This window comes from Spermophilus citellus, assembly GCF_964194105.1.
Source record: "Spermophilus citellus genome assembly, chromosome: 1".
NCBI classification, from domain to species: Eukaryota; Metazoa; Chordata; class Mammalia; order Rodentia; family Sciuridae; genus Spermophilus; species Spermophilus citellus.
Genome location: NC_138182.1, coordinates 67,436,628 through 67,462,217, shown reverse-complemented (window position 1 = coordinate 67,462,217; position 25,590 = coordinate 67,436,628). Strand labels below are relative to the sequence as shown.

The 25,590-nt window shown below is 35.5% G+C and overlaps 1 protein-coding gene across 8 annotated transcripts in view; it reads left to right on the top strand.

The window, feature by feature from the left end:
* The window catches only part of KLF12 (KLF transcription factor 12), a 467,218-nt gene that overhangs the window by 276,731 nt on the left and 164,897 nt on the right, over positions 1–25,590 (top strand). For all 8 annotated transcript variants that reach the window (XM_081301545.1, XM_081301544.1, XM_081301550.1 and 5 more), the window contains one exon: positions 23,429–23,975. In XM_081301545.1, the coding sequence (XP_081157671.1) occupies positions 23,429–23,975 (547 nt within the window). The remainder of the gene's footprint in view (positions 1–23,428; positions 23,976–25,590) is intronic.

Sequence of the window (25,590 nt, the reverse complement as noted above, 5' to 3'; positions counted from 1 at the left end):
TGGTCTTTCTAATTTGGCAATGATTACGATGTCCTCATCGTTTAAGTATTCTCTTGCAGATAGTATTTGAAAAATTAAGATGACCAGTGTCAAAACAATACTCTAATTGTCTTGATTATGTTTTCATTGCATATTTTATCATTGAAATGATTAATTAAAAATATGGCATTTACGGGCTGGGGTTGTAGTTCAGTGGCAGAGTGCTTGTTTCACCCATGTGAGGCACTGGGTTCCATCCTCTGTACCACATAACAATAAATAAACAAAATAAAGATATTTTAAAAATGGCATTTAGCAATGATTCTAGATTATATGCAATTTTATAAGAGCAGAGTTTTAATATTTTTAATATTTCATTTTACTTAATGCTTTTTCCAAAACACATTTTCAAAAAAGGTTTCAAACAAATCACTGAAAACTTTAGAAATAATTATTTACTTGATGCTAATGAAAATAATAAAACTGTCAAGGTCATGGTCAGTCTTGCTGTGTTGGTTAGTTTCAGGGGCTTGAGCTGGTAGCATTTAACGATATAAATGGATGGTAGGACATACCTGTCTGACCCTCAAGTCTTTATGAGTACTCAATATTGGTTTGGTGTGATGACAGTGTGCTCTGCTAAAGAAAGTAAAAGATTTTTATTATACTGATTATAAGTCACAAGATTCTGACATTACTCCAGTGACAAATTCTAAATAACTGAGTTTATCAGTATTGAATTTTATTGTAAAAGGGGCATCATGTGATTTATTTTATGAGTATATGGCTTTCTAGGAAGATTCACTAATTGATTTATGATCTATTCTAATGTATTACACGAGTAATTGCTTAAACTATTGAAAAGGCATGAACTGTTTCACAGGGGAAGTCTCTTCATTCCCTGACCCCCTCCCCAACCCAACCCAGCTTTCTCTTTCTTTTTTGATAATATGAATGATCTATCTATATAGAACTGCCTACTTTCTCCATAAAAGGCAATACATCACATGACCATAAAATAGTTCCAAGGTCAGATCTTTAGACAATCCATAATACCTCATCTGAAATCATCACCGTATGAACAAAGCTCAGTAATAAAATTCAGAACTTGTCCTTCTTAATAAGGAGCCTACAGCTCCAAGAGCTGCACTTGACCTCATCAGAATTCTCCCCTGTGAGCAGTCCTCACCCCTGTTAGAGCCTTTTTGTTCCCTGACTTGCTTTCTCTAAGCAAGTTCACTTGTATTCATTTGCATTTTTAATGAATTATTTGCTTCAGTGCTTTTTTTGTTTTGAATGGTGCCATATGTTTACTATTTAAATTATAAATCCTGAATGCTTTCTTAAACACCAGAGTCAGGCTTGTGAATCTATCATCAACGTGAATTATTTTTAGATATTTTTGAAACATTATTAATACTTTTTACTGGTAATTCACAACTCAGAATTCTTTTCCCTGAGAACAATGTATTAAATCTTTTCATATCATATTGTTTTTATCTGAAGCACAAATAGAACACAGTCAGATTTATGTATTATTTTTTAGATAAAATATTTCACTAAAGAGTTCAGGCAGAGCAAAAGTTGATACAGTCTAAAAACAAAATCCACACAAGCAAACATGGACATAGGAAGAGAATAAGAGGGTTTTAGCAAGTCAACACCACAGTGTTTCAATGGCAAAATGTAATTTTTCTCAGAGCCTTCTCTGTATGTTGATTTTTAAGCAGTTACATATAAGATCTGTATGGTTTCTCAACATGAAAAACATAAGTTTACCCAAATTAATTCCTCTCTCTCTTCAGTGTCTGACAAGCAGGGTTTTGAGAATTTCCATCTATTTAATATCAGGATAATGATGAAATGATAGAAATTGAATACTGTATTTAACAAAGCTTTGTCAGACTGCTTCTCGGTTGTCTTGACAGATGATTCTTACAGCTCATCTCAAGTTCATGCTTATTCTTCTCTTTCTTCATTTTAAAAGAAGTTGAATCTACTAATGTGATTTCTTTGCCTATTGAAATTCTCATTTAACAGGGAGCAGAGATGAGAACAATTGATCATTGATTAGGTTGTTTTAACAGACCATTATCAAATGGCCAAGGTAATAAAACTAGTCATTTAGATCAGTTGCTGAATCTGTTAGAATGTTCTAGGGTAAAATGATGTGATTAGTTTTTTACCCTTGATTTTTAACGTGATTCAGCTTAAGCCTGTATGCAGTCTCTCTTTCTCTCTTTCACACACATACACTTAATATTCTTCCTTTTGGTGTAAAACCACAACATTATGCCAGATGAAATGGTCAGTGTAATGACCAAAGGAGATATCAGAGGGAGAAATGAGCAGACAGGAGAGAAGCACCCAAAGCACCAACCTCCTGTCACAAATTTATTCCACAGATGTTCCAGGTATTTGGAAAGTAGTAATGAACAAAATGAACACTTTAGAAAAGTTCATTCCATTGTTCTACCTCCAACAGTTCTGTTTCCAGATGTTAAAAGCTGTTCTCCAAACTTGTCAGATGATACTTCACATCAGTACTCCACTGTTCACCCCACTTATTGCTATGAAGATATCTTAGCAAAGGAGATATTAACACTATTTAAAAGCAGGTTGAAGGGATGAATTAGTTAAAAAGGATTCTGGCCAGGCGTGGTGGTGCACACCTGTAATCCCAGTAGCTCTGGAGGCCAAGGCAGCCTCAGCAACTTAGGTTCCAGGCAACTCAGCAAGACCCTGTCTCTAAATAAAATATATAAAAGGGCTGAAGATGTGGCTCAGTGGTTAAGCACTCTGGGTTCAATCCTGTTACCAAAAATAAATAATTTTGACCTTAAATACTTGGATTCCACACTATGGCTTGTGTTCCATGATGACCAGTGGTTCCTAGATGCTCACAGATTTATTCTCCTTTTCTGATCAATGGGCCTTCTGACCCAAATTCCCTGTTCTACAAAGGAGAGTGGTTGAGATCTCTTGCCAGGTTCCCATCTCTGAGATCTCCCCTGTTTCAAGTTTTTGTGTGAATGGCCGGCCACCTTACACATTTGAAAAGTCTTGGTAACTCATAAACCATCTAACTATCTCCAAAAAGTAGTGTTTGAAATACTAAATGAAACTAATAGATTTTTTTACTTCCATGTTTCCTTTTTCCTTTTTTGATTTTGTTGTTGTAGTACTGGGGTATGCTCTACTTCTAACACACTCTCAGTCTTTTTTCCCTTTTATTTTAAGACAGGATCTTGCTAATCCTCCTACCAAGTCATTGGGATTGCAGGTGTGTTCCAACTTGCCTCACCCTGTTTTTCTTCATACACATCATTTGAATTAAAATGAATTTTTAAAAATCTTTTGATTTGTTATATATGACAACAGAACACATTACAATTCATATTACACATATAGAGCACAATTTTCCATATCTCTGGTTGTACACAAAACAGAGTCACATCTTTCGTGTCTTCATGCATGTACTTAGGGTAATGATGACCATCACATTCCACCAACTTTCCAACTCCTATGCCCCCTCCCTTCTCTTTTCCCCTTTGCCCTATCTAGAGTTCATTTACTCCCACCTGCCCCTCCTCACAGCACATTATGGATCAGCATCCTTATATCAGAGAAAACATTGGGCATTTGGTTTTGGGGGATTGGCTAACTTCACTAAGCATTATATTCTCCAACTCCATCCATTTACCTGCAAATGCCATGATTTTATTCTCTTAATGCTGAGTAATGTTCCATTGTGTATATATATCACATTTTCTTTACCCATTCATCTACGTTGGTTCTACAGTTTAGCTTTTGTGAATAGTGCTGCTATAAACATTGATGTGGCTGTGTCCCTGTAGTATGCTGTTTTTAAGTCCTTTGGGTATAGAGCAAGGAGTGGGATAGCTGGGTCAAATGGTGGTACAATTCCAAGTTTTCCAAGGAATTTCCATACTGCTTTCCATATTGGCTACACCAATTTGCTGTCCCACCAGCAATGTATGAGTGTGCCTTTTTCCCCACATCCTCACCAACACTTATTATTGTTTATATTCTTGATAGCTGCTAGTCTGACTAATGTGAAATGAAATCTTAGAGTAGTTTTGATTTGCATTTCTCTAATTGCTAGAGATGTTGGACATTTTTTATATGTTTGTTGATTGATTGTATATCCTCTACTGAGAAGTGTCTGTTCAGTTCCTTGTCCATTTATTGATTGGGTTATTTATTTTTTCGGTGTTAAGGTTTTTGAGTTCTTTATATATCCTAGAGATTAGTGCTCTGACATGCATATGGTAAGAATTTGTTCCCAGTTAGTTGGCTCTCTGTTCACCTCACTGATTATTTCTTTTGCTGAGAAGAAGCTTTTAAGTTTGATTTCATTTCATTTATTAATTCTTGATATTAATTCTTGCACGATAGGAGTCTTATTGAGGAAGTTGGGGCCTAATCTCACACGATGGAGATTTGGACCTACTTTTCTTCTAATACCTTGTTCTTGGATAGGCAGAATTAATATTGTCAAAATAATCACACTTCCAAAAGCACTATTCAGATTTAAAGCAATTCTGATAAAAATCTCAATGACATTCCTCATAGAAATAGAAAAAGGAGTCATGAAATTCATCTGGAAAAATAAGAGACCAGAATAGCTAGAGCAATCCTTAGCAGGAAGAGTGAATCAGGAGGCATCACTATACCAGACCTTAAACTGTACTACAGAGCAATAGTAACAAAAGCAGCATGGTATTGGCGCCAAAGTACACTTACAGACCAGTGGTACAGAATAGAGGACACAGAGACTAATAGATGACTGTGAGCTGTTTATAACCATGTGTTGTTTTTCTCCCTTTTACCTTTTATAACAAAATCTGTATTCGTGTTCTTTCTTTTCCATCCCGTTGACAATTATGCCGATATTTAGAGCAGGAAACTGTGACTACTATAGGTATTTCAGATAGGAATTTAATGTAGAGACTTAAATGGTTACAAAATCCATTGGAGAGAGGGAGGAATGGAAGTCCCATCTGTTTTGCTACCTTTGATTGCCATCACTGGGAAGCAGAAATTAGGGAGCTGTGCTCTTGCCTTACTGATACCAATAAAATTGGCTCAACCCTACCATGTTGAGTACTGTAGCCAGCAGCCAGCAAGGAGACCCACTTCTGCCTGCTGATCCCTTCATGAGTGCACCTCACTGGTGAAATCTAGGACCTTAAGGTAAAAGGAGTTTGATGTTCTAGCCCCTCTGCTTTAGGGAGATATAGAAAAGCAGTGGGGCTGGGGGGTGTAACTCAATAGTGGAGCACTTAGAATACCATGTGCAAGAAGGTCCTGGGTTCAGTCCCCCACTGCAAGGGGATCGGGGGAGTGGCAAAGAATGAAAACCGCAAATCATATCTAGTAGAGTATTTGTGCATTTTAATATTTTGTGTAAAATGTTAAATAATGTTATTCTGTTCCTGATTTCAGTTCCTCTAAGAAAAGTATGTTAATTATGACAGTAACCAGAAAGAAAAATCATGGACATCAAGAAAGGAGTGAAAAGAAGGCTAAAGAGTAGAAGTCCTGCCCTCTTTAGTAAAGACAAGGTTGAGGGGTTTATTTATTACAGCTCATTCAGTCATTATCCATCTACCCTGAATTCCACTTCAGGCTTCTACTTTTTCTACTTCTACCTTGCCAGTCATCTGAAGGCAAATGTGCTGACATTAGGATGTCATCGAGGTGAATGGCCATCTAGGTGTGAAGACACAAGTCTCACTTTAAGAATATATTTAAGATAACTGGAACACACACTGGTGTTTACCTTCAAGGATGAAAGCTGTCATTTGAGATTTTTCTTTCTTTCTTTGAGCAATTTAAAGATGTTCTTTCAGTATCTTCTAGCTTTGATCATTTTTGTTGATAAATAATTCCCAGAGGTCATTCTTTCACAGTCTGCAGTTAAAGTAGTTTCCTTTTAATTTGTGTTGCTTAACATTTATTGAGGCTCTTGAATTTGTAGGATAATGTCTTTCATCAGTTAAGAAAACTCTTGGCCAGAAGGCTTTTCAGTGCTGCTCTGTGCTGGTCCCAGTACTTCCCTCCTCATTCTTTCTGGGCCTCCATATAAGGCCTGCCCCATATTTGGTGTTTTTTAAAAGGATCTTACTCTCTTCAAAGGATCTTACTTTCTTTGCCCACTCAAGTGTCACTCTGATTTCAATTTATGAATACAATTTTCCTCCTTAAATATTTTCTTAAGCGTTTTAAAATTTTGAAGTCCATGTTTGATAATGTTAAAAATTACGAATTAATGTAAAGTTTTTTTTTTCATTATCTATTTCTTTTAGTTTGAAGGAATTTGAAACAGAGTCTTGGAATACTTTGCAGTATATAAGTAAATACCTGACACTATGATTGCACCACCAAGAAAAGTCCTGTAGAATGATACTGCTCTCATTGGGCTGCTTTCTTTCTTGGATCTTGAAGTCCTAGTTATTTAAGTTGCTTTTCAGTGATTAAAATGTATTTTTTTAAACTTAATCCCACTTTGTTATAATTGCTAGTAGGAGATTTGAACTGAAATAAGGTACTCTTTTCACATTTCATCTGCTACAAATTTTCCACATTATTTTCTATCTCATTACCTTGGGTCCTGTCCATGAAGCCTCTCATAAAAAAAAGTTTTGTAGTTTAATATGGGTTTTGAGACTATGAAAAAAACGTATATAATCCACATTTGAGATAAAGTGATCTATGTAGAGCTATTCATATATTATTTTTTCATCCTAACAAGAAACACAAGATCAATTAACACAATCAGATTGATCTTAATATTTCATTCATTTGTAAACTCATTTTTTGGATGAGGGACCCTCCATTCTCTATGGATTTTTTAATTATGCCACTGTATCTATATATGTCTTCCCTAATGTATTTTTCTCTCTCCCTCCCTTCCTGCCTGCCCTCCTGGGACTCAACTCAGGGGCACTTTACCACTGATCTATATCCTCAGCCCTATTTTATTTTTTATTTTTTATTTTGAGAGAGACTCTCACTTAAGTTGCTTAGGATCTTACTAAATTGCTGAGGCTGACCCCAAATATGTGATCTTCCTACCTCAGCCTCTAAATTAATGGAATTGCAGGTGTGGGCCACCTTGCCTGGCTCATAAGGAGACTCTTTAAATGTGTACTGTGACAGCTAAAGCTTTAAAATCTGTCACTCCTTTATTTTAGGATGGATTAAAATTATTACTTATTCAAACTTAACAACATTAAATCCTCTTTAAAATCCTTATTTTCATAGTCTTTATATGCCAGTTTTGCTGCCTCAACAACCCTTCAATTTATTGCAGTAACATGATCTTATGTCAGATATTCCCCAAATTTTAGTACATCCCACGGGATGGACTTGGTGTTGGTTGATGTTTTTGTTGAATGGAATTTTCAGCAAATTCTGGTTTGGCAGTGAGACCAAATTCTTCCTTTGTAATTTTAAACCCTTCAGTTTAGATATATTAGATTTATAGCCAGCAATGCTTCCTCTACTTGCATGTTCAGTGGTAGTGAAAATCCTTTCCTTCTGTCTTCTACAAACATGCATCAGCCTTCTACCTTTCTACTTTGTCTTGGGGACTGTTTTCAGTCTGACGTAATCTAGTATATTTTGAGAAGATATAGGTATAGATTAGTGTTTTTTTCCTCAAGAACCGGCTCCATCTCCTGACATACTGCTTTCCCACTGACTGGTGAAGGCACTGAAGAATTTAATAGCATATTTAAAACTTAGACCTAATAATACATTCCAACTCACCAGTGAAATATAGACATGAAGAAAATTAATTCCTGATTATAAACAAGGGTGAAGGGATAATGCCCTTTCCGTGTTACCATTGTACCAGTAAGGGTGTCTGCTATCTTCTGTGAAAAATTAAGGAATATTAACTTAAGCTCAAATTACCATTTTTTGTTGCATTAACAAGAAATTATCCAAAGCCATGTTATGTAAACCAAGGGGGATTTTTAACTCCCCAGTTATCTTACTCTGTAATGCCATGGTATGTAGCACACTATTCATGAAAAGCTGTAAAATTGATATTAATGGTATCATTCCATTTAATTCATTTTCATGATCTGTCTCTAATGCTAACTCCTTAAGATTCTGAAAACTTACTTTCTGAAAAACTCTTTTAAAACTAAAACCTGGACTAAGCTGATGTGCAGGTATTTATAGTTTTTAAATTACTCATTGTAAGTGCTTTTTTGTTTTACTGCAGAGATAGTAGTTTGAGCATACACTTTCACTCCAAACCCTCCTGGTAAAGTGCTTTACCTTCAGAAGTTTGCATTTTAGAATTTGAATTCTGAAACATCCATGATGCTCCAAATTTAAAACAAGAGACCATGTTTTCTGGTATTTTTTTCCATTTAGTTCCAGTAAAAGTATTCCCAGCTGTCTTCTTCTGCACCCAGCTAGGAGCATATTTTATCAGTAGCCCCTGTAGTATACTGTGTCATTTACTGAATAATCTTTTATTTCCATTTTATGGAAACAAAAGTGATACATAGGATTGTATGCAGTAGTCCAATATTCATTATAGAATTAAATAGATAAAGGCCAAAACAAAAAAATAACAACCACAGCTAACTTTGAGTACTTTGTGTCAGGCACTGTGTATTTAATTTAATTTTCAGAACTCCCTTCAAATGTCAGTATTGATATTAGCACCATTTTATAAGTAAGGAACTGAAATTTAGAAAGTTAAAAAATTTGCTTTTGGTTACAGAATGAGGGCATATAAAACTCCTAATAAATATGAAATGCAACTTTACTATCAATTCTTGATTATCTTATCTTCATGTCAATTGTCTACAGGAAAAAAAAACATGCTAATAGCATGTCATCCAGCATGTATCTGGGGTCCTCCTTCCTGCTGTCAACTGGACTGTGTTCAAGAACTACAAATAGATTTTAATATGAGCCTGTGGGGAAAAAAATATGATTATGGTGGTAAATCTGCTGGAATCGTATAATGAATTTAAAACCCAACATGAATGCTTTTTGGATTATCTGTCACTTGGGATTACTTATACTCTGATCCCTTCTATGACTGTAGATAATTGAACACTGGCTATTTTACTGCAACTGAAAGTTCTGATGTTAAGAAGAAAATGAACCATGTAAATATAGGCTTGCTTATTTAATAATTAATTGGGGATTTTATCCCAAGAATCATTTAAGAACTAAAACACACAGAGTAACTTTATCTCATGGGAACTGAACTTCTATTATTTGGTTCAGAGAAGTGATTAATGTGCCTAACTCTTAGTTTTCTGTTTTATTCAATAATAAACAATTGAAAAATATACAGAACTATTTTTAGAGACATAAAGAAAACCACTAAAGTAAAATATAATTTTCTGCTAAAATATGTTTCTGAAGTCTCTGGAAGCTTTCACTTCACCTTTGGACCCTTTCTTTATTAAGTAATAGTGTAGTCTTTATCACATGAAATTAAAGGAAAATGTTTTATAGAAGCAGTGGCAGCGATTTTAGTCTCCCTGGATCTGTAGGCATACATCAGAGAATCTGTGTGGGAGTCAGCATTGCTGTAATATTGTGTCCTGAGATATCATCAGAAATCACTGAAGATTGTGTTTTGACACTGTCACTTATAATCTGTGGAACCACTGACATATTTTTGACTTCTGCAACTCAGTTTTCTATATGTAAAATGTGATTAATAATAGTTTTCTACATTGAGATGTTGTGAGGAATAAACAATATATGTCCACATGTGCAGATCATAAACCCATGTTAGTTTCTGTGTTGATCGTCACCACACACAGAAACTGTTACTCTTCCTATTATTTTTCATTGCACTACATGCTAAGAAGTCATAATAGGGATGGGAATGTGATGCAGTGGTAGAGTGCTTGCCTGGTATATGCAAGGCCATGGGTTCAGTCCCCCACCCACTTCAAAAGTCACAGTACACAGATATCTAGCAGCAATCATGCTAGTATATAAACCACACTTACACCCACAAAAATGCACATACTCATGTTTGCAGACTATCTATCTATCTGAGATTAACAAATATGGAAGAATTAGAGAAGGAAAGAGCTGAGCATAGAATCATCTCAAAAAGGAAAATATGTGATGTTAAAGGAAAAGAGATGGTAGGAAAAGTATGAGGATGATGGCTTAGTAGAGGATTTCTCTTCAAAGGCACCATACATCCTTTGTGTTTGGTGTAGGAACTGTCCCTATTACTCTTTCCCTTATTTGTAACAGTCGGGATTTTCATTGTTTGGTGTCCCTTGGGGGACAAAATCATTCATGGTTGAAAACTACTCCCTTCATATACATGAGAACGCCAGATGTGCAGGTGAGGTTAGAGATTGTGAAATGGAATAGGCAGAATTTCTGGGAGAATAGGATTTACATGGAGGAACTGAACGTAAACAGGGCGAGAAGAAAGGTTTTAGAGTTAAATATATGGAAAATATGCAGGAGAGTTTGTCGATGTCAAGTCAGGTTTGCTGGTACAAGTTAGCCCACCCAGGAAGGAGTCAAGCAGCATGTTTTTATGTTATCATGGAATAGAAAGAAAATCAACTGGGATCAGACGCATGTATTTTTCCTTGTATCTCTTTACAGGACTTGTAATCTCCCTGTCTTGTATATTATATGCTGATTGACTGAAAAATGCAGAATCATAACAAACATTAGGGAATTTGATTGACACTAACACTAAATTTTAGAACCAGTGAGAACATTAGTTTTTGACTTCCTACTACCGTGACATACTTAGAGCTTTCATTTTTGACTTTTCTTTTTAAAAAGTAGTGCATTTCAAATAAATAAACACAAAATATGAGTCTTGCATTTTGTTTTAGGCCTATTATATAGTGTGTCTTTCATCCCTTTTAAACATTATTTTGTAATACATTAAAAACAAAGTTCGATAGTGAGACAAAGGGATAAAGTGGCAACTAATCATTTACTCTTAATCAAAGAATGACTCAGTGGAATCTTTCAACCTAATTTTTATATGTGGTGTAATTAAGTTAATTAAGGTTCAAGTTTTACATGTGGGCTAATTTCATAGATTTATTGAATCTGAGAACTATTAAGGGCTATAGAGAGCAACTGGGCTTTCCTAATGATCTTTGACTAAGGGCTTATTTTATGCTGGGGACTGTGTGATAGGACTAGGGGTCTCACAGTTGAGGGAGGAAGAGAGGCGCAGCTGAGTGCTTTGGAAACATGGAGGAGTGATACCTGACTCGGCATGGGTGGAATCTGATGAGGCTGGAGGGGATAACAGGCACCTGCGAAAGCAAAATCAACAGTCATTTTCAATTAGAATGAAAGGAAGAGAGACAATGAGTGAACTGATCATATAAATAGAACCTGTACTAGAACTCAGGTGTGTGCTCATGTTCTAAAACCCCACCAAGCTGCCTCTCACTTGTTCCATTTACAGACGTTTATTGCATGCTTTTATTGAGGAGCATGCATCACTGGTTAAAAATAACAGAGCTGGGGTGTAGCTCAGGGGCAGAGCACTTGCCTAGTGTGTGCAAGGCACTGGGTTCAATCCTTAGCACTATATACAAATAAGATAAAGGCATTCTGTCCATCTACAACTACAAAAACATTTTTTAAAAAATAACATTTTTTTTCTATCAGTGTTTAGTGTAAAAGGAAGAAATAAAGTAGATGATTTTTCCACATAACATTTCTAATTGTTCCTGTGTTCAAATCTAATGAGGCTTTTGTTTTTTTCCATTGTATTCCGACATCTCTTGTTTCTTTCACAGTTTCAGTGGTGCACAAAGTGCTAGATGTGATTCCTAAATTAAGAATGATTTTTCTATTTGTTGTTATCCTCAAGCCTAATTTGAGAACAAAGGGTAACTAAATTAGAAATAGACTTTTATGAGGGGTCACCACATAAAAGGACAGGGATACCTGTCCTCTGATCTGTTCCATCCGAGTATATTGGGGCAGTAGGTTGTGGCTTAGCAAACTGTCCCAGCGGAACTCATTTTATTACATGCTCAGCTGGGTATTTCCAGCTACTAATTTCACATGAACTGCATGAGGAAGACTTCTCAAGGCTCTTTATCTGCCTCTTCCAAAGGCGACAAGAACAGCGTAGGGGAGTGGACTCATGCTTCGGAATCAAACTTATGTTTAGATCATAGATCGGTGTTACCTTGTGGTGTCTGGCCATATAGTATCTTAAACTTTTGTAAGAATGTTTATTCATTTATAAATTGGGGGGAAGGGTACTAGAAAATGTTGGAATAGATATGAATTATAAATGTTTTCAGACATTTTAAAATAATCAATAAAAATTGATTTTACAGTCTCAACAATACTCAACAGTTACTTTTTTGTTTATATATTTTTCTTGGTATCGAGGATTGACCTCAAGGGTACTTGAACACTGAGCCACATCTCCAGCCCTATTTTGTATTTTACTTAGAGACAGGGCTCACTGAGTTGCTTAGCACCTTACCACACCTGAGGCTGGCTTTGAACTCATCATCCTCTTGCCTCAGACTCCAAAGCTGCTGGGATTACAAGTGGCCATATATTCTTGATTTAAATTATTTCTTCAAATTTACTATTTAATGCCCTTTATGTTTATAGAATGTAGGGTTTCTTATACATTTCTTGTGTTTTTTGGAATGCAGTTCACTAAATAAGTGATGCAGGGATTGTGGCTCAGTGGTAGAGTGCTTGCCTAGCACACGTGAGGCACTGAATTTGATCCTCAGCAACACATAAACATAAAATATTCATTTATTCAAATAAAGGCATTGTGCCCACCTAAAACTAAAAAAAATCTTTTAGAAAAGTGATGGAAATGTTATTAAGTCTCCAGGGGGAAAAGACTTGCTTCTCTTGGGATAAAGGTTAAAAATCCTTTTGTAGCACCCCCAGACTTATCACAGTGCTGGGATGATTATATAGTAATGTTCACCAAATACTGATTGGGAGAAAGCTTTTCATCAAAAGAAAAGGCGTGGATATGAAATATTTGTGGTAGTTTTCAAGTGTAAACATTTGCCTAGTATACTGTAATGAGTGGCTTGGGATGACCAATAATCATAGTTGTAATCCAGTGGGTGTAATGAAATGGCAAATTTTCAGTTGTCAACTATACTTAACTCCTTTTTTTAGTTTAATTCCAAATTATAAGTGGATACATACAATAACTTCTATAGAATATACTTGCTACCAGTCTAAACTTATAGTAGTAACTCCCATGGCATGAGCCTTAATAAGATCTGTTATTTTTTTCTGGAAGCAGTATAACATGATAGCTGTCTTCAGATACCATTATATTTCACTAGAATCTAGGAACAATATATTGTTTCAATGAAAAAAAAGTTGAGAATTCTATTTCATTATGAGTCAATTAAAAACTAATGCATTTTATATTTTTACTATTTTTTTTTCATTTATTTTAAAAAGTAGTAAGATTCACTTTAGGAAGCAGGAAATACTGAGGGGAAAAAGGATAACAAATGAAGTTTGTACACATTCCTCTAACGGAAAACCATTTAGTTAATATTCTGGAGTATTTCCTCTGTCCTTTTATTTTCATGTATAAATTTTGGAGGCATGAAATTAATTTCATTGTTTATATAAATGCTTGCACACTAACTTTTTTCCCACTTGTCAATTCGATGACAACAAATATTATTTTTCAAACTTATCTGATCATTGGAATCACATGAGATACTGTTGAAACTATAGAATTGGTGCCTGTACCTGCTGCTGTGGATGCCTGTCCTGGGTGCCTTAATGAATCCAGCTTATAGCTGGATTGCTCCAAAATTAATTCTGTTTTTATGCAAGGTAAAGCATCTGTGTACACATTTTTGTCAAAATCCCAAATTGCTGCATATGTCTAAATGCAAGTTCCTTCAGTAAATCATCCCCTAAGAAGAAAAGATTTATAACCAAGTTTGATAAGTAAATGAATTCATACTCTGACTTTAATAGTTAAGGTATTTAAATGTATTAGTTAAAAAACAAATTCCAAGATCACATTTTATACAGAATAGTATAGAAATTTTAAATTAAGTTCCTCTAGGCTCTCAAGTTGTTTGATAGTATTATCTACCACAGCTTTATGTCCTCAATAGACCACTTGTTAAGGCAACTAACCAAGTTTTCTGGAATGCATCTTTTTGACTGTTGTCTACTTTGCTTGAGATATGGATACTGTTGAAGTTCATGGTGTTTGTTCTCCTGAGATTTTCTCCCAAAGCAACCTAAAGCATTTATTTGCATGAAATTGAGATGGTTGCTACATATGTCATCTTCCAGCTGTTTCACAGTGCCAACACTTGACATTGTGAGCTCCACAATTGCACGGGAATCTTGACTAAACCTGTGGTAGCTTTTCATAGCTCCATTTTTTTTCTTTTTTAAATTTTTTTAAGCATATTCTCTTCGGTAATTCCTAAAAGTCAGCATCAGTATTTGATTGAGGTTGTCATTTCCAAATATTATTTTGGTCTTCAAAATAGAGTAATCAGGGATATATTTTGAGCGGACTGAATACAAGATCACTTCCTCTCTGCCAAAGAGAGTATAGAAAGGTAATGGCAGTTCCTAGGTTCTTAAAAAGAAACGATTGTTTCTGAGGTAAAGACTTCTGAGACACAATTCAACAGCATTCCTGAAAGTGTCCACCCATTTATAATCCTGTGTCCCAGCATATTACAGTGCCAGTCTTTAATTACATAATTGTTGGCATTGCTATTACCGTATTCTTACAATCCTAATATCTGATGAATAAGTAAGTGTCCCAGCCAAGAGGAGCAGTGAGTTAAGAGTTCCCCCATCGTAAATTACACCTGGTTATGGGGATTCTTGGCTGGCAAACCTGCCCCCAGTCTCCCATTGTCCTTTTCTTTTCTCAGCCTTTTTCTGAAGCACCAGCCTGGTCTGTCTGCCTCTGCGTAGGTGCTTATCTGGATGCCCACGGTCAGTGGAGACTTCCTTTGTACAGTTCATATGTTGTAAATGGATTATGTATACCTGATGTGCCCTGTGGCAGTTGTGGGCCAAAATGGAACCATTAAAACACCCTTTAGACAGTGTTACCCTCTTGGATCCTCAGAAGTCCTGCATGAGTCTGTACTACTTTTGCCTGGAAGCCAAGAGCCCAGGCTAAAAGTGTTGTTTTATATGAGTGAGCGGAAAAGGAATTAAATCCGCTGTTGATAAAAAGTTGTGGAGCCTTTAAAATGCTCACTTGTCCATGTGTGATATTTCCCATCACTTCTGCCTGTTTCCTGGGAGAAGTGGGAAAAGGGCTAATTCTCCAACTTTACCATTAGTCTTGTTTTGACCTGGTAGGATTTTTTTTTATCTCTTTATAACTGTATTCTAGGAGAAGACGAGTGCATGTAGATTTTGCTAGACTACTTGCTTTAATAATCACCAAAGTAAAACGCTTATTTTTGCAAGTAGATCTTCCTCTATTGGAAATAGTTACCATTTTCCTTTACATGTTTTGTGTGTATGTGTATGTGTTGGGGTTCTGAATGTGGCATCTGACGATCACAACCACTGGGAGGTCAAGTTTTCTTTTCTGTGAAATGTGATGTATTTTGCCTTTGTGATAAATTGTTGTAAAAATAACTATTTATGGTGAACATTTTGTAAAATCAAAAGCCAGGCCCATCTGGTGGCAGAGAAGATGAATCTGTTGGAGAATGGTAAACAGCATTGCATATTTTAAAATATGTAACTAGCACAGAACATTTGCCTCAGGCACTGGAGTGAGATTATGGTTCAGGAGAAACATTTAAATGAACTTTTCATTCCATAAAGTTGATAAAACATTTTTCCTCTTATGTATAGTGAAACTATAGTGTTTTAAAGCATCTACTGAATAATAAGTTTAAAACTGAAATGATGAAAGAAGTTCTAATCTGAGGTAGAAAATAAACCTGTTAAGAGTTGCCTCTTGTTTTAAATTTAGAAATGCCATCATTATCATTTTAGATTATTAGTTTTGCAACTGGTAGACAAAATAATAGATAAAAACAGGGTCTCAACAGCATTAATAGTGAATTTAGTTTTAAAACAAATAGTGGACTATACTTTTAGTACAAATTTACATTTGTAGAAAAATTTGGCAGAGAATACATGGGGTCACAACCCATCTCTGCATATAATTTCCTATTATTAACATCTTGCATTTGTGTGGTGTACTTGTTATATTTAATGATTCAATGAACTTATGTTGATACATAATTATTAAGTATAGTCCATAGGTTACATTAAGGTTCACTCTATATTGTACAGTTTGTGGGTTTTGACAAATGCATAGTGACATATATATGCCACACAGTTTCCTATAATTTCAAAGGTCCCAAAATTCACTGTGCTGCACCAATTCATTGCCCTCTTCTTTTGCTTCCCCCAACTATTTAGCAATCACTGATATGTTTACTGTTGCTATAGTTTTCCCTATCCCAAAATGTGATAAAGTTGAAATGATAAAATTTATTTTTCAGATGTTTTGGCGTACTTTATGAGGTTAAGTTTAAAAGCAACTGTCAGACAATAAGAATTAAACTACTTTCCTAGACTTCCTCTTTTGACCTTTGTTTTAGTGATATCACTACTTTGTCCAATTTGACCAGATGAATAAAATGTAAGTAGTTTAAGTTTCAAAATATCTTTACTATCATCCTCATTTCTCTCAAATGGGATAAGTTGTCATCAACTGAGTTTTGTTAAACACATTATTCATTTGCTAAGCATTTGTATTTTTGTGTATAATCTATTTACATTTATGTCCAAACATGTTTGTTTAATCCTTTTCAGTTCTTAGGGATGTCTGCTATTAGTTTGTTAAAAAAAATGCATTGAAAAAAATCCTTCTCCTCCTTTTGTACCAGCCCAACTTCACAGCACATATGGGTGAGGCCAGAGTTTCAAAGTTATAGCCAATTGTAAACATAGTCTGATTATTAGGGTAAATGATATAATTTGCGAAAATCCTAGGATACAAGTCTTGAAAATATACAGCTAGGATATAAGGAAACTTTGGGACCAATTTAAATGTGTGCATTGAACTTTTAAAGGATTACCATTTTTAATTCAAGTCTGAAAGCATAAAAACTAATGTAAATGTGAAGAGAGTTCATTATGTTATGCATATGTTCTGGGTTTTCTAACAGAATCAATCACTTCTCACATTTACAATTGAGATGTTGACATAAAAAAAGTCATTTAAATATCTTCTCTTACCTATGGTAGATAATGTATTCAAGGCTTTGGAGAACAAATTTCAGGTTGTCAGTGTAGGATAATTCTATTTGCTTCCTTTTACTCGCTCATGCATACTTTTAAAGGAATTACAATTTATCTTTCTTTAGTATTCTTTAATTTTTTTCTGGGTTGGTTTTGTAAATTCTCACTTCTGTTGTATTTAGTTTAAGACTTTTTCCTTGAACATGTGAATAAGAAAAATCACTGAAAGCAAGGTAAAATTATGAACATCAGGACACGGGGAAAACAAAATTTAAAAACTAGGTGTTCCTTTTTCGTAAGAGTACAGAGCAAAGTGTAGTACATGCTCTCTTTACAAATGGTTGTTTAGTGACCTTTGCACGGAGAGCAAAATAGCCAGCCAAAATTGCAGAGTACTTGCTCCAAGCACAGTGCTCACACCTTTCAAATTTCATCTCTTCACGAGAGAAACTGAAGTTGCAAAGACTGAGCTGTGTATATACTGTACACATCATGTTAAAGGATTTGGCTCTTTAATTAAAATGTACTTGCACTTAAAATAATGCAGTATTACTAAAAAGGCTAGTGATCACAGACAAGGTTCAATTTAATTCCTTTTTTGCTTTTAAAAGTACTTCCCAGATAGTCAATAAGTCAAACTAAACTTTATGTAATTTTCTTCTAAGACATAGGAAGCTAACATCCTCTACTCATCTGTGGTAACTCTATAAGAATGACCAACATCTCCCATTTATTTGAGTACACTTATATATTACTGTCATAAAGTATATGCACCTTGAAATATAGATTGATAGAGGGAGGTTGCATGGTGGAATTATGAAATCAGCTCAGTCAGTTAAAACATATTCTGACTACTATTATATGGTCTTCTGTAGGCTGATCTGGTAAGGCTAAAATGTTTAGAAAGACAGAAACAACATCATTAAGTAACTTTCTCTTATTTCAGAATTTCTATTTTTTAAGTCCTAAGTGGTCTCTAAAGCAATTTGTTCAGTTGCTTTTGTAGCCCTGATCTATTCAGTTGTTTGGCAAGGACTGTCCATGATCCCGAATTAGAATACATCTCATGCTGCGTTCAGTGAATCGGGTCACTTCTGAGATGGTTTTAGTAATAGATGGCATTGTGTCTGGAATTTTTAGTTCTAAGAAGAGAGAAGTCTGCTTATCTGCTTGTCTTTCACATTTCTCACGGTTAAAAGTGCTTGATAACTTTAGTTCTGTCTTTACAACTATTTAACAAACTTGGACTTAACATTACTCCCTTATAGATTGAGAAGCTGAGACTTGGAGAATTTTAGTGATGCTGCCAAGATAGCACAGCTAATAAGTAGCAGGGCCAGGTCATAAGCTTAAGTACTTTTATCCCCAAATCTCATTTTCCTCCTATAATATCACACAACAGGCTATAAAACAAAGGTCTTTTTCATAGTTAACCACAAGCTATGTGATGTTAGACAAGTCACTTCATAATCTTTTCTAAAAACTGCCATGCAATTATTTCTCAAAAAAATTGTAAAACCAAAATAAAACAGTTCTTTAAAATGATGGATGGATAATTGTCACCATCATGTATGTATGTATGCAAGGGCCACCTCTCCAAAAATCCCTGGTGCCATTAGATGAAACAGACAGTATATAATCTTGGGTAACATTTAGCCGTGTATTATTCATATGGTCCCCAACCTGGCAACTCATAAGGTTCTCTGAAGGGCTTTCAAAAGATAGGGTGGTGTCAGACATGTTTTTTTCCTTTTAAAAATTCCAGGTGATTAAAACACATGATCAGCATTAGAAATGCTTCTTACTCACTGGCAGACCATAATAAACTCCATGATTGACTGTGGAAAATTCATCTAGTACTCTGGAAACTAACAAGTGGGAGGTTTTAGATTCCTTCTTGCTTTCATTCAGCAAAATGACTGAAGCCGAAGTTACATTTTCAAATGTTTATTCAGGAAGAATATATGTCTGTCTGTAGCAAAGCTCAAAAGTGGTCTCCAGAATATTTAAAAGAACATGTTCATCAGAACATTCTGTATAATACTTTGAGTAGATTATAATGAGTAAAACCAACCTTCAGACTTTCGAAAAAACAATAATGTGTGACAACAGATTCCACTTAAATATTAACTTTTCACACACGTTGTTTATGAAATATATTGTTCTGTTTGCCTTGCTGGACTTTTGTGTGTATTTATGCTATTACTTCCTTTTCTTTCTTCTCTCTCTCTCTCACTTATTTATTTTTCTTTTTATGGCACCTGGAATTGAACCCAGGAGCACTTAACCACTGAGCCACATCCCCCAGACCTTTTTATATTTTATTTTGAGACAGGATATCACTAAATTGCTTACAGCCTCACTAAATTGCTATGGCTGGCTTTGAACTTGTGATCCTCCTGCCACAGCCTCACAAACCCCTGGGATTTATAGGCATGTGCCACTGCACCCAGCCTTTACTTCTTAATACATAGTATAAAACTTTTTTAAACTTCATACACTTTCAGAGATAACATCTTTTAGAAAATAAAATAACTCTCTTTGATAAAAATCCAGTGTTCTCATACCAGGGGAACCAATAGCAAAAATTCAGCTAGTGTCAAACCCAGGCAAAAATCTGGATGGGGTTTAGTTGCAAACACAAAACATTCTGTCGAATCTGCCGTGAGTAGTCCATCAATGTTGTATCTGAGGCATTAGTAAACAAGGATCAAGTTTTAGTATGAAAGCCTTTCTTCAGTATTTTTACAGAAGCTTGTCTTCCTCATCATACATCCAAATGTTCTTTGTTATGTCTTGTCTACTTGGGGTCCCTGTCCCTTCAAGGCTGTTCCTGGGTGACATGTCCCCGCTCCTCCCCAGTGTGGGTGGTCTTTTCCCTTGGCTTCCAGCTGTCCAGGGGCTTCTTTCGTGTTTTCCTTTGTTTCTCTTCACCTTTACTTCTCCTCTTGGCCATCTCCTGTGCTCCAGGTACCTCACTGAAGCTTCCCCTTTAGGGTCCAAACCTCAGAATCAGTGCATTTCAGTTTCCACTCCCCAGGAGTAAAGCAGTGGATTCCTAATGCTGATTTCAGGGCTGAGCCTATCAGGTCTTTTCCTTAACAGGAGGAACAGGAGCACGCCATAGCCATTTTGAATCCACATCTTTGCAGTGTGGCTGGCTTTACCCATATGCTTGTGCAGCCCAAAGCTGGAATTATGGACGGCTTTACCTGCCACATTATCATATCATACAAGTAGGGGCTGTCCAAGTGCAATGCTGTGTCAACACTGAATACAGATGAATGGTACAGGAAAGATTTTTATCCTGATTATACTGATGAAGTGTTCTTTTTGAATATGCTGCCTGCACTTCAGCTGCCACACATGCAAAAGGAAGCACCATGCATCTCTGTGGATGTTTACATTTATAGATTCATGCATAAATTTATCCTAGGCCCCAATTCTTTGATTGGTTTATTCTTCCTTATTTTTATGAGTATTTTCTCTGTTTCTGTTGGAGCACATAAGAGACGGCAATTCTCAAGTGTCTGAAAGCACCTAGTGACTCTTAGTATTTGGTCTTCTTAGCTTTCCAGCATAGGCAAGGGAATTGGGAGAGAAACTCTTCTGTCCCTGTACAATAGCCGAAGGAATAGGTGTTTTCTCTGCCAGGAATGAAGCAGAAACCAACCAAAGAAACCAGCGGCCTCCTGTTCATCATCCAGAGAAGTCTGAGCTGCTTGCAAAGCCCAGTGAGGCCTCAGGGCCTCAGAAGCAATCTCTTTGCAAACAAGCTGTGCATTTCTCAGCTCCTATATTGTTGTCACCTGCTAGTGTCATTATCACCTGTTTCTACAGCACTGAAGTACTCCCAGCCCTTGGTTTGTAAATGCACAGAAGAACCTATGGCTAAGATAGGAATGGGGAGAAAAATTTGCAGTGGAAATAATAACTCTTTCCAAAATAAGGATTTGGGGAATGTCTAATACCTAAGAAGAAGAGAGGAGCTGATCAAGAGTATATTTAAGGTCAAACCAGTGGCATTCAGTCCATGTACTTAATGATGTGCTTTATATTTTTAATAATAATACAGTCGGTACCTTGGTATGAAAGTAGCCTCAACAAAGAATTTCCATATGTGTATAACATACTAATAAGAAACACCTGACATAATTCTACAAAGAAATTAAATGGTAATACTGAGAACAAACTGAAATACTGTTCTTATTGGAAGAGTAAATGGCACTCATATAACTTTTTTATTAAAAAATTCAATTTATGGTGCTTGTTTTGTTTTTCTTAAGGTCTTTGATTTAAAACATTATATTTCAGCACATAAATGAAAACCTGGTCATTTAGAATTTCATACAGGAGATATTTTGAATGGTTCTTTTGTTTTTTTTCCTTAATTCACATTTTTTTTAGGTAACTAGCCATACTAGTTAGGAAGAAGAAAGAAAGAAAACCATTAACACATCAGCCCATTTTCCTTTTTAGTTGATCTGGTTTAGTTGATGCATTTTCCCCCCTCATTGTTGATGAATAAAATGCTCTTGCATTATTGCCTGTTTTATATTTTGAATGGAGCTTATAATTTATATTCTATAAAGAAAGGCTTTGGGAAACACATTTTTTAATGTAGGCTCACATTTTGATGGAGAATAACAAGCCAGAATCTTTTATGAAACCAAGACTGAAATAATAAATTAACATAATTTTAGACATTATTGTCCTGATATCATAAAAAAGCTGAGAAGAGGAGTTTGGTCTTCATCTAATAGAATAATAACGTGCATGCTAGCCTGGATAAATTAAATGTTACCAAAATAACCTGTTTTAGGCTAGCTCTTTTTGTCAAGGCTAGATTTGACACACACCAGTAGAACCATTGGGCTATTTGAGGTCTCAGAAGCAGACAATCAGTAAGTGCTTCTTAAATTTATGAGTGAAAAGTATATGAATAGAGATATACTCATGCCCACTGATAGCATGCTGAAAACATTAGTCTGGGTCAGATTTTGAGGTATTTGTTAGTAAATTTATCTTACTAAAATGTATACGAATGCAAATGAACTTGGACACAATTATTATTATTTTAAATTAAACCAAAAACCATAGACCAGTTGAAGTTGTCAGTATAAGATTTTTTTTCTAAAATACCAGTATAGTAGTTGTATACGTTTTTAAGAAAAAATTTTGTCATATGCTGAATAAATTGTAATTCAGTCATTAGAAATGACTACTATTTAGTAATTTAGTTATCAGACCTGGGAGGTTGAAGAACTTTGTGTTCTCTTCTAATGTTCAAAATGAACATAACTATAGTAGCTCTTCCAGGAAATGTGAAAGTGGAAATGTAGTGAGTTTCCCCAGGGTCACTACAAGTGATATTATGTCTCCAAGTTATGATAATTTGAATAAGGGTAGATATTATATTGTAGAACTTTAGAGCTGCAAAGGATATTTAAGTTTATCTAATGAAAACTAGCATGAGTTTATAACGGGAAACCGAGACTCATAATGCAGATGATGAATCAAACCAACAAAAGGAAACTTTTAATTAAATAGGTGGTTTTTATACAGTTATAAGTAGATAAAGCTTTGTACTCTGAACTTGTCTTTTAGAAGATTCTGTGTAAACTTTCTGTTCATTCTTAGATTCCTGTGGCCTCTTTTTCTTCTGTAAAGCGTTGATTTCACTCTATTTTAATTATTGTGTTGCTCTTCCTTAATGGAATGAAAATGTCTTTATGGCAGAGGACTTGTCTTACTACTTTGTACTTTTTTTTTTTTTTTTTTTTTTTTTAAAGAGAGAGTGAGAGAGGAGAGAGTTAGGAGAGAAAGAGAGAGAGAGAATTTTTAATATTTATTTTTTAGTTCTCGGCGGACACAACATCTTTGTTGGTATGTGGTGCTGAGGATCGAACCCGGGCCGCACGCATGCCAGGCGAGCGCGCTACCGCTTGAGCCACATCCCCAGCCCCACTACTTTGTACTTTTGTACCTTCAGTTTTAATCACCGTGATGGTCACGGAACAATTTTTCCAATATTGGGGGAACAAATTAACGTCTCATGGAAACAAGAAAAAAAAAATTAATAAACATTCAAGTAATGAATCCTACATCTGTTCAAATGTATAATTAACAAAGGTAAACGTGTGTTCTGTTTTTCTCCCTACAGTCTCCAAACGTCCACAACTACCCCGATATGGAAGCTGTACCCCTGTTGCTAAATAATGTGAAAGGGGAGCCCCCGGAGGACTCATTATCTGTCGATCACTTCCAAACACAAACTGAGCCAGTGGACTTGTCAATAAACAAAGCCAGGACGTCCCCCACTGCCGTTTCATCCTCCCCAGTTTCCATGACAGCATCCGCCTCCTCACCTTCTTCCACTTCAACCTCTTCATCTTCATCTAGTCGTCCAGCCTCATCCCCAACTGTTATAACATCAGTATCTTCAGCATCGTCTTCATCAACAGTATTAACTCCAGGACCCCTTGTTGCCTCTGCATCTGGCGTGGGAGGCCAGCAGTTTTTGCACATTATCCATCCTGTACCGCCTTCAAGTCCCATGAATTTACAGTCTAACAAACTGAGTCACGTTCACCGCATCCCCGTGGTGGTACAGTCGGTGCCTGTTGTCTACACAGCTGTACGGTCACCTGGAAATGTGAACAACACTATCGTCGTGCCGCTTTTGGAGGATGGGAGAAGCCATGGCAAAGGTAAGAGACACAAAGAAAGCCCTGATTTATTTTGGCACTAGAGAAAAGTGTTCATTTATTCATTTATTCAAGGAGTGCACTCTTAGCTGTATGCAAACCCTACATCCAAAGAAAACTACTGATCAGCGTTGAATAGAGCACAGTTTAGTGGAAACCATATTTGTGTAGATATTTGCTTCAGTTTTCCTTAGTTTGCATTTTTATTTATCAGGTCATTTAATGTCAGAATTCAGGGATCTAAATCTGCAAAGTAATGCTTACCTTTAAATGGTCAGATGACAAGGGAAGTCTGTGGCGAGTGGGATTATGTATGCAGTGTTTGGATCCCTCATAGAAGTTAGTCATTATGAATTCTTTTAAAGAGTAAATCAGGATGTTTCTCCTTATTTTTTTTAGACTGGAACTTATTTTATTACTGCAGTAATAAAAAATGGGATGAAGCTGAAATTCCTGAAATCTAATCATTCACTTTTGGGTGACTTGTAGGTTACCATTAAAATAAATCTAGGGCTGGGCTTGTGGCTCAGAGGAGCACTCAACTAGCACTTGCGAGGCCCTGGGTTTAATCCTCAACACTACATAAAAATAAATAAATAGAATAAAGTTATTGTGTTCAGCTACAACTAAATAATAATAATTCTAAAGTTAGTTGTTCGATTATAAAAAATATCAGGGAGCTCAGTTATTATCATCTTATAAGTCTCAGTATTATTTTAAATAACAGGATGACTTAATGTAACAGAAATATTTTTAAATGAAATATAAACATGCTCTTCTAGGGTTTAGAAGGCAGAGAAATACTGTGACATATGACTATGTAACCATACCTAGTTATTTCATTAAATTTTGGTAGTTATGCAACTGATCATGAAGTTATTTTCTCCAAGTTTTTTCCCCCAAAATTTTACTGAAAAAATTGTGATAACATCATACTGTCTCTTCTTTCTTCCTACCATCTATAGAAATGTAAAAGCCCATAATCATTGACTCATTCCCTTTTAAATGAGATATGAATGTATGTATTTTGTCTTCTGTGCCTATAAATGATGCTAGATTAAGATATATTAGTTTTTGCTTTGACATTGTATTGACTACTGAGGCCTGTAATAAAAATATGATTAATGAATACATAAAACATGGTCTTCTCATAAAATGCTAGTAAACATGGTAGTTTGGGTTCTTATGTATAGTAGGATTCAATAGAGAGAGATTATATTGGATTGCAAACTTAGAGAAAGTTTTGCAAACATACTGCAGAATTGTGTTATTCACCATTTGCAAGTTACATTTTTTATAACACTGAAATAAATTTCACCTTCCCGAGTTAACAATATGAAAATTTCATGATTCAGAGCATACAGGAATTTTAGTCTACAACTTTGAGCTGTAAGCACTCACTGCTTACCAGAAAACCGCTGTCTTCTGTGCCATTATGGGCCAGGTACTGGTCTCCTGACCCTGTACAGAAAAGGTAGAGGAAAAAGAGGGACTGGGGATTCTGTTCAGGGGTTTATTCAAGTCAAGCCCTATTTCATATCACAAATATTGCTATTGCAAATTCACAAATCTCTAAATAATAACATAACTGAAAGACAAAACAAATATATATTTCTTT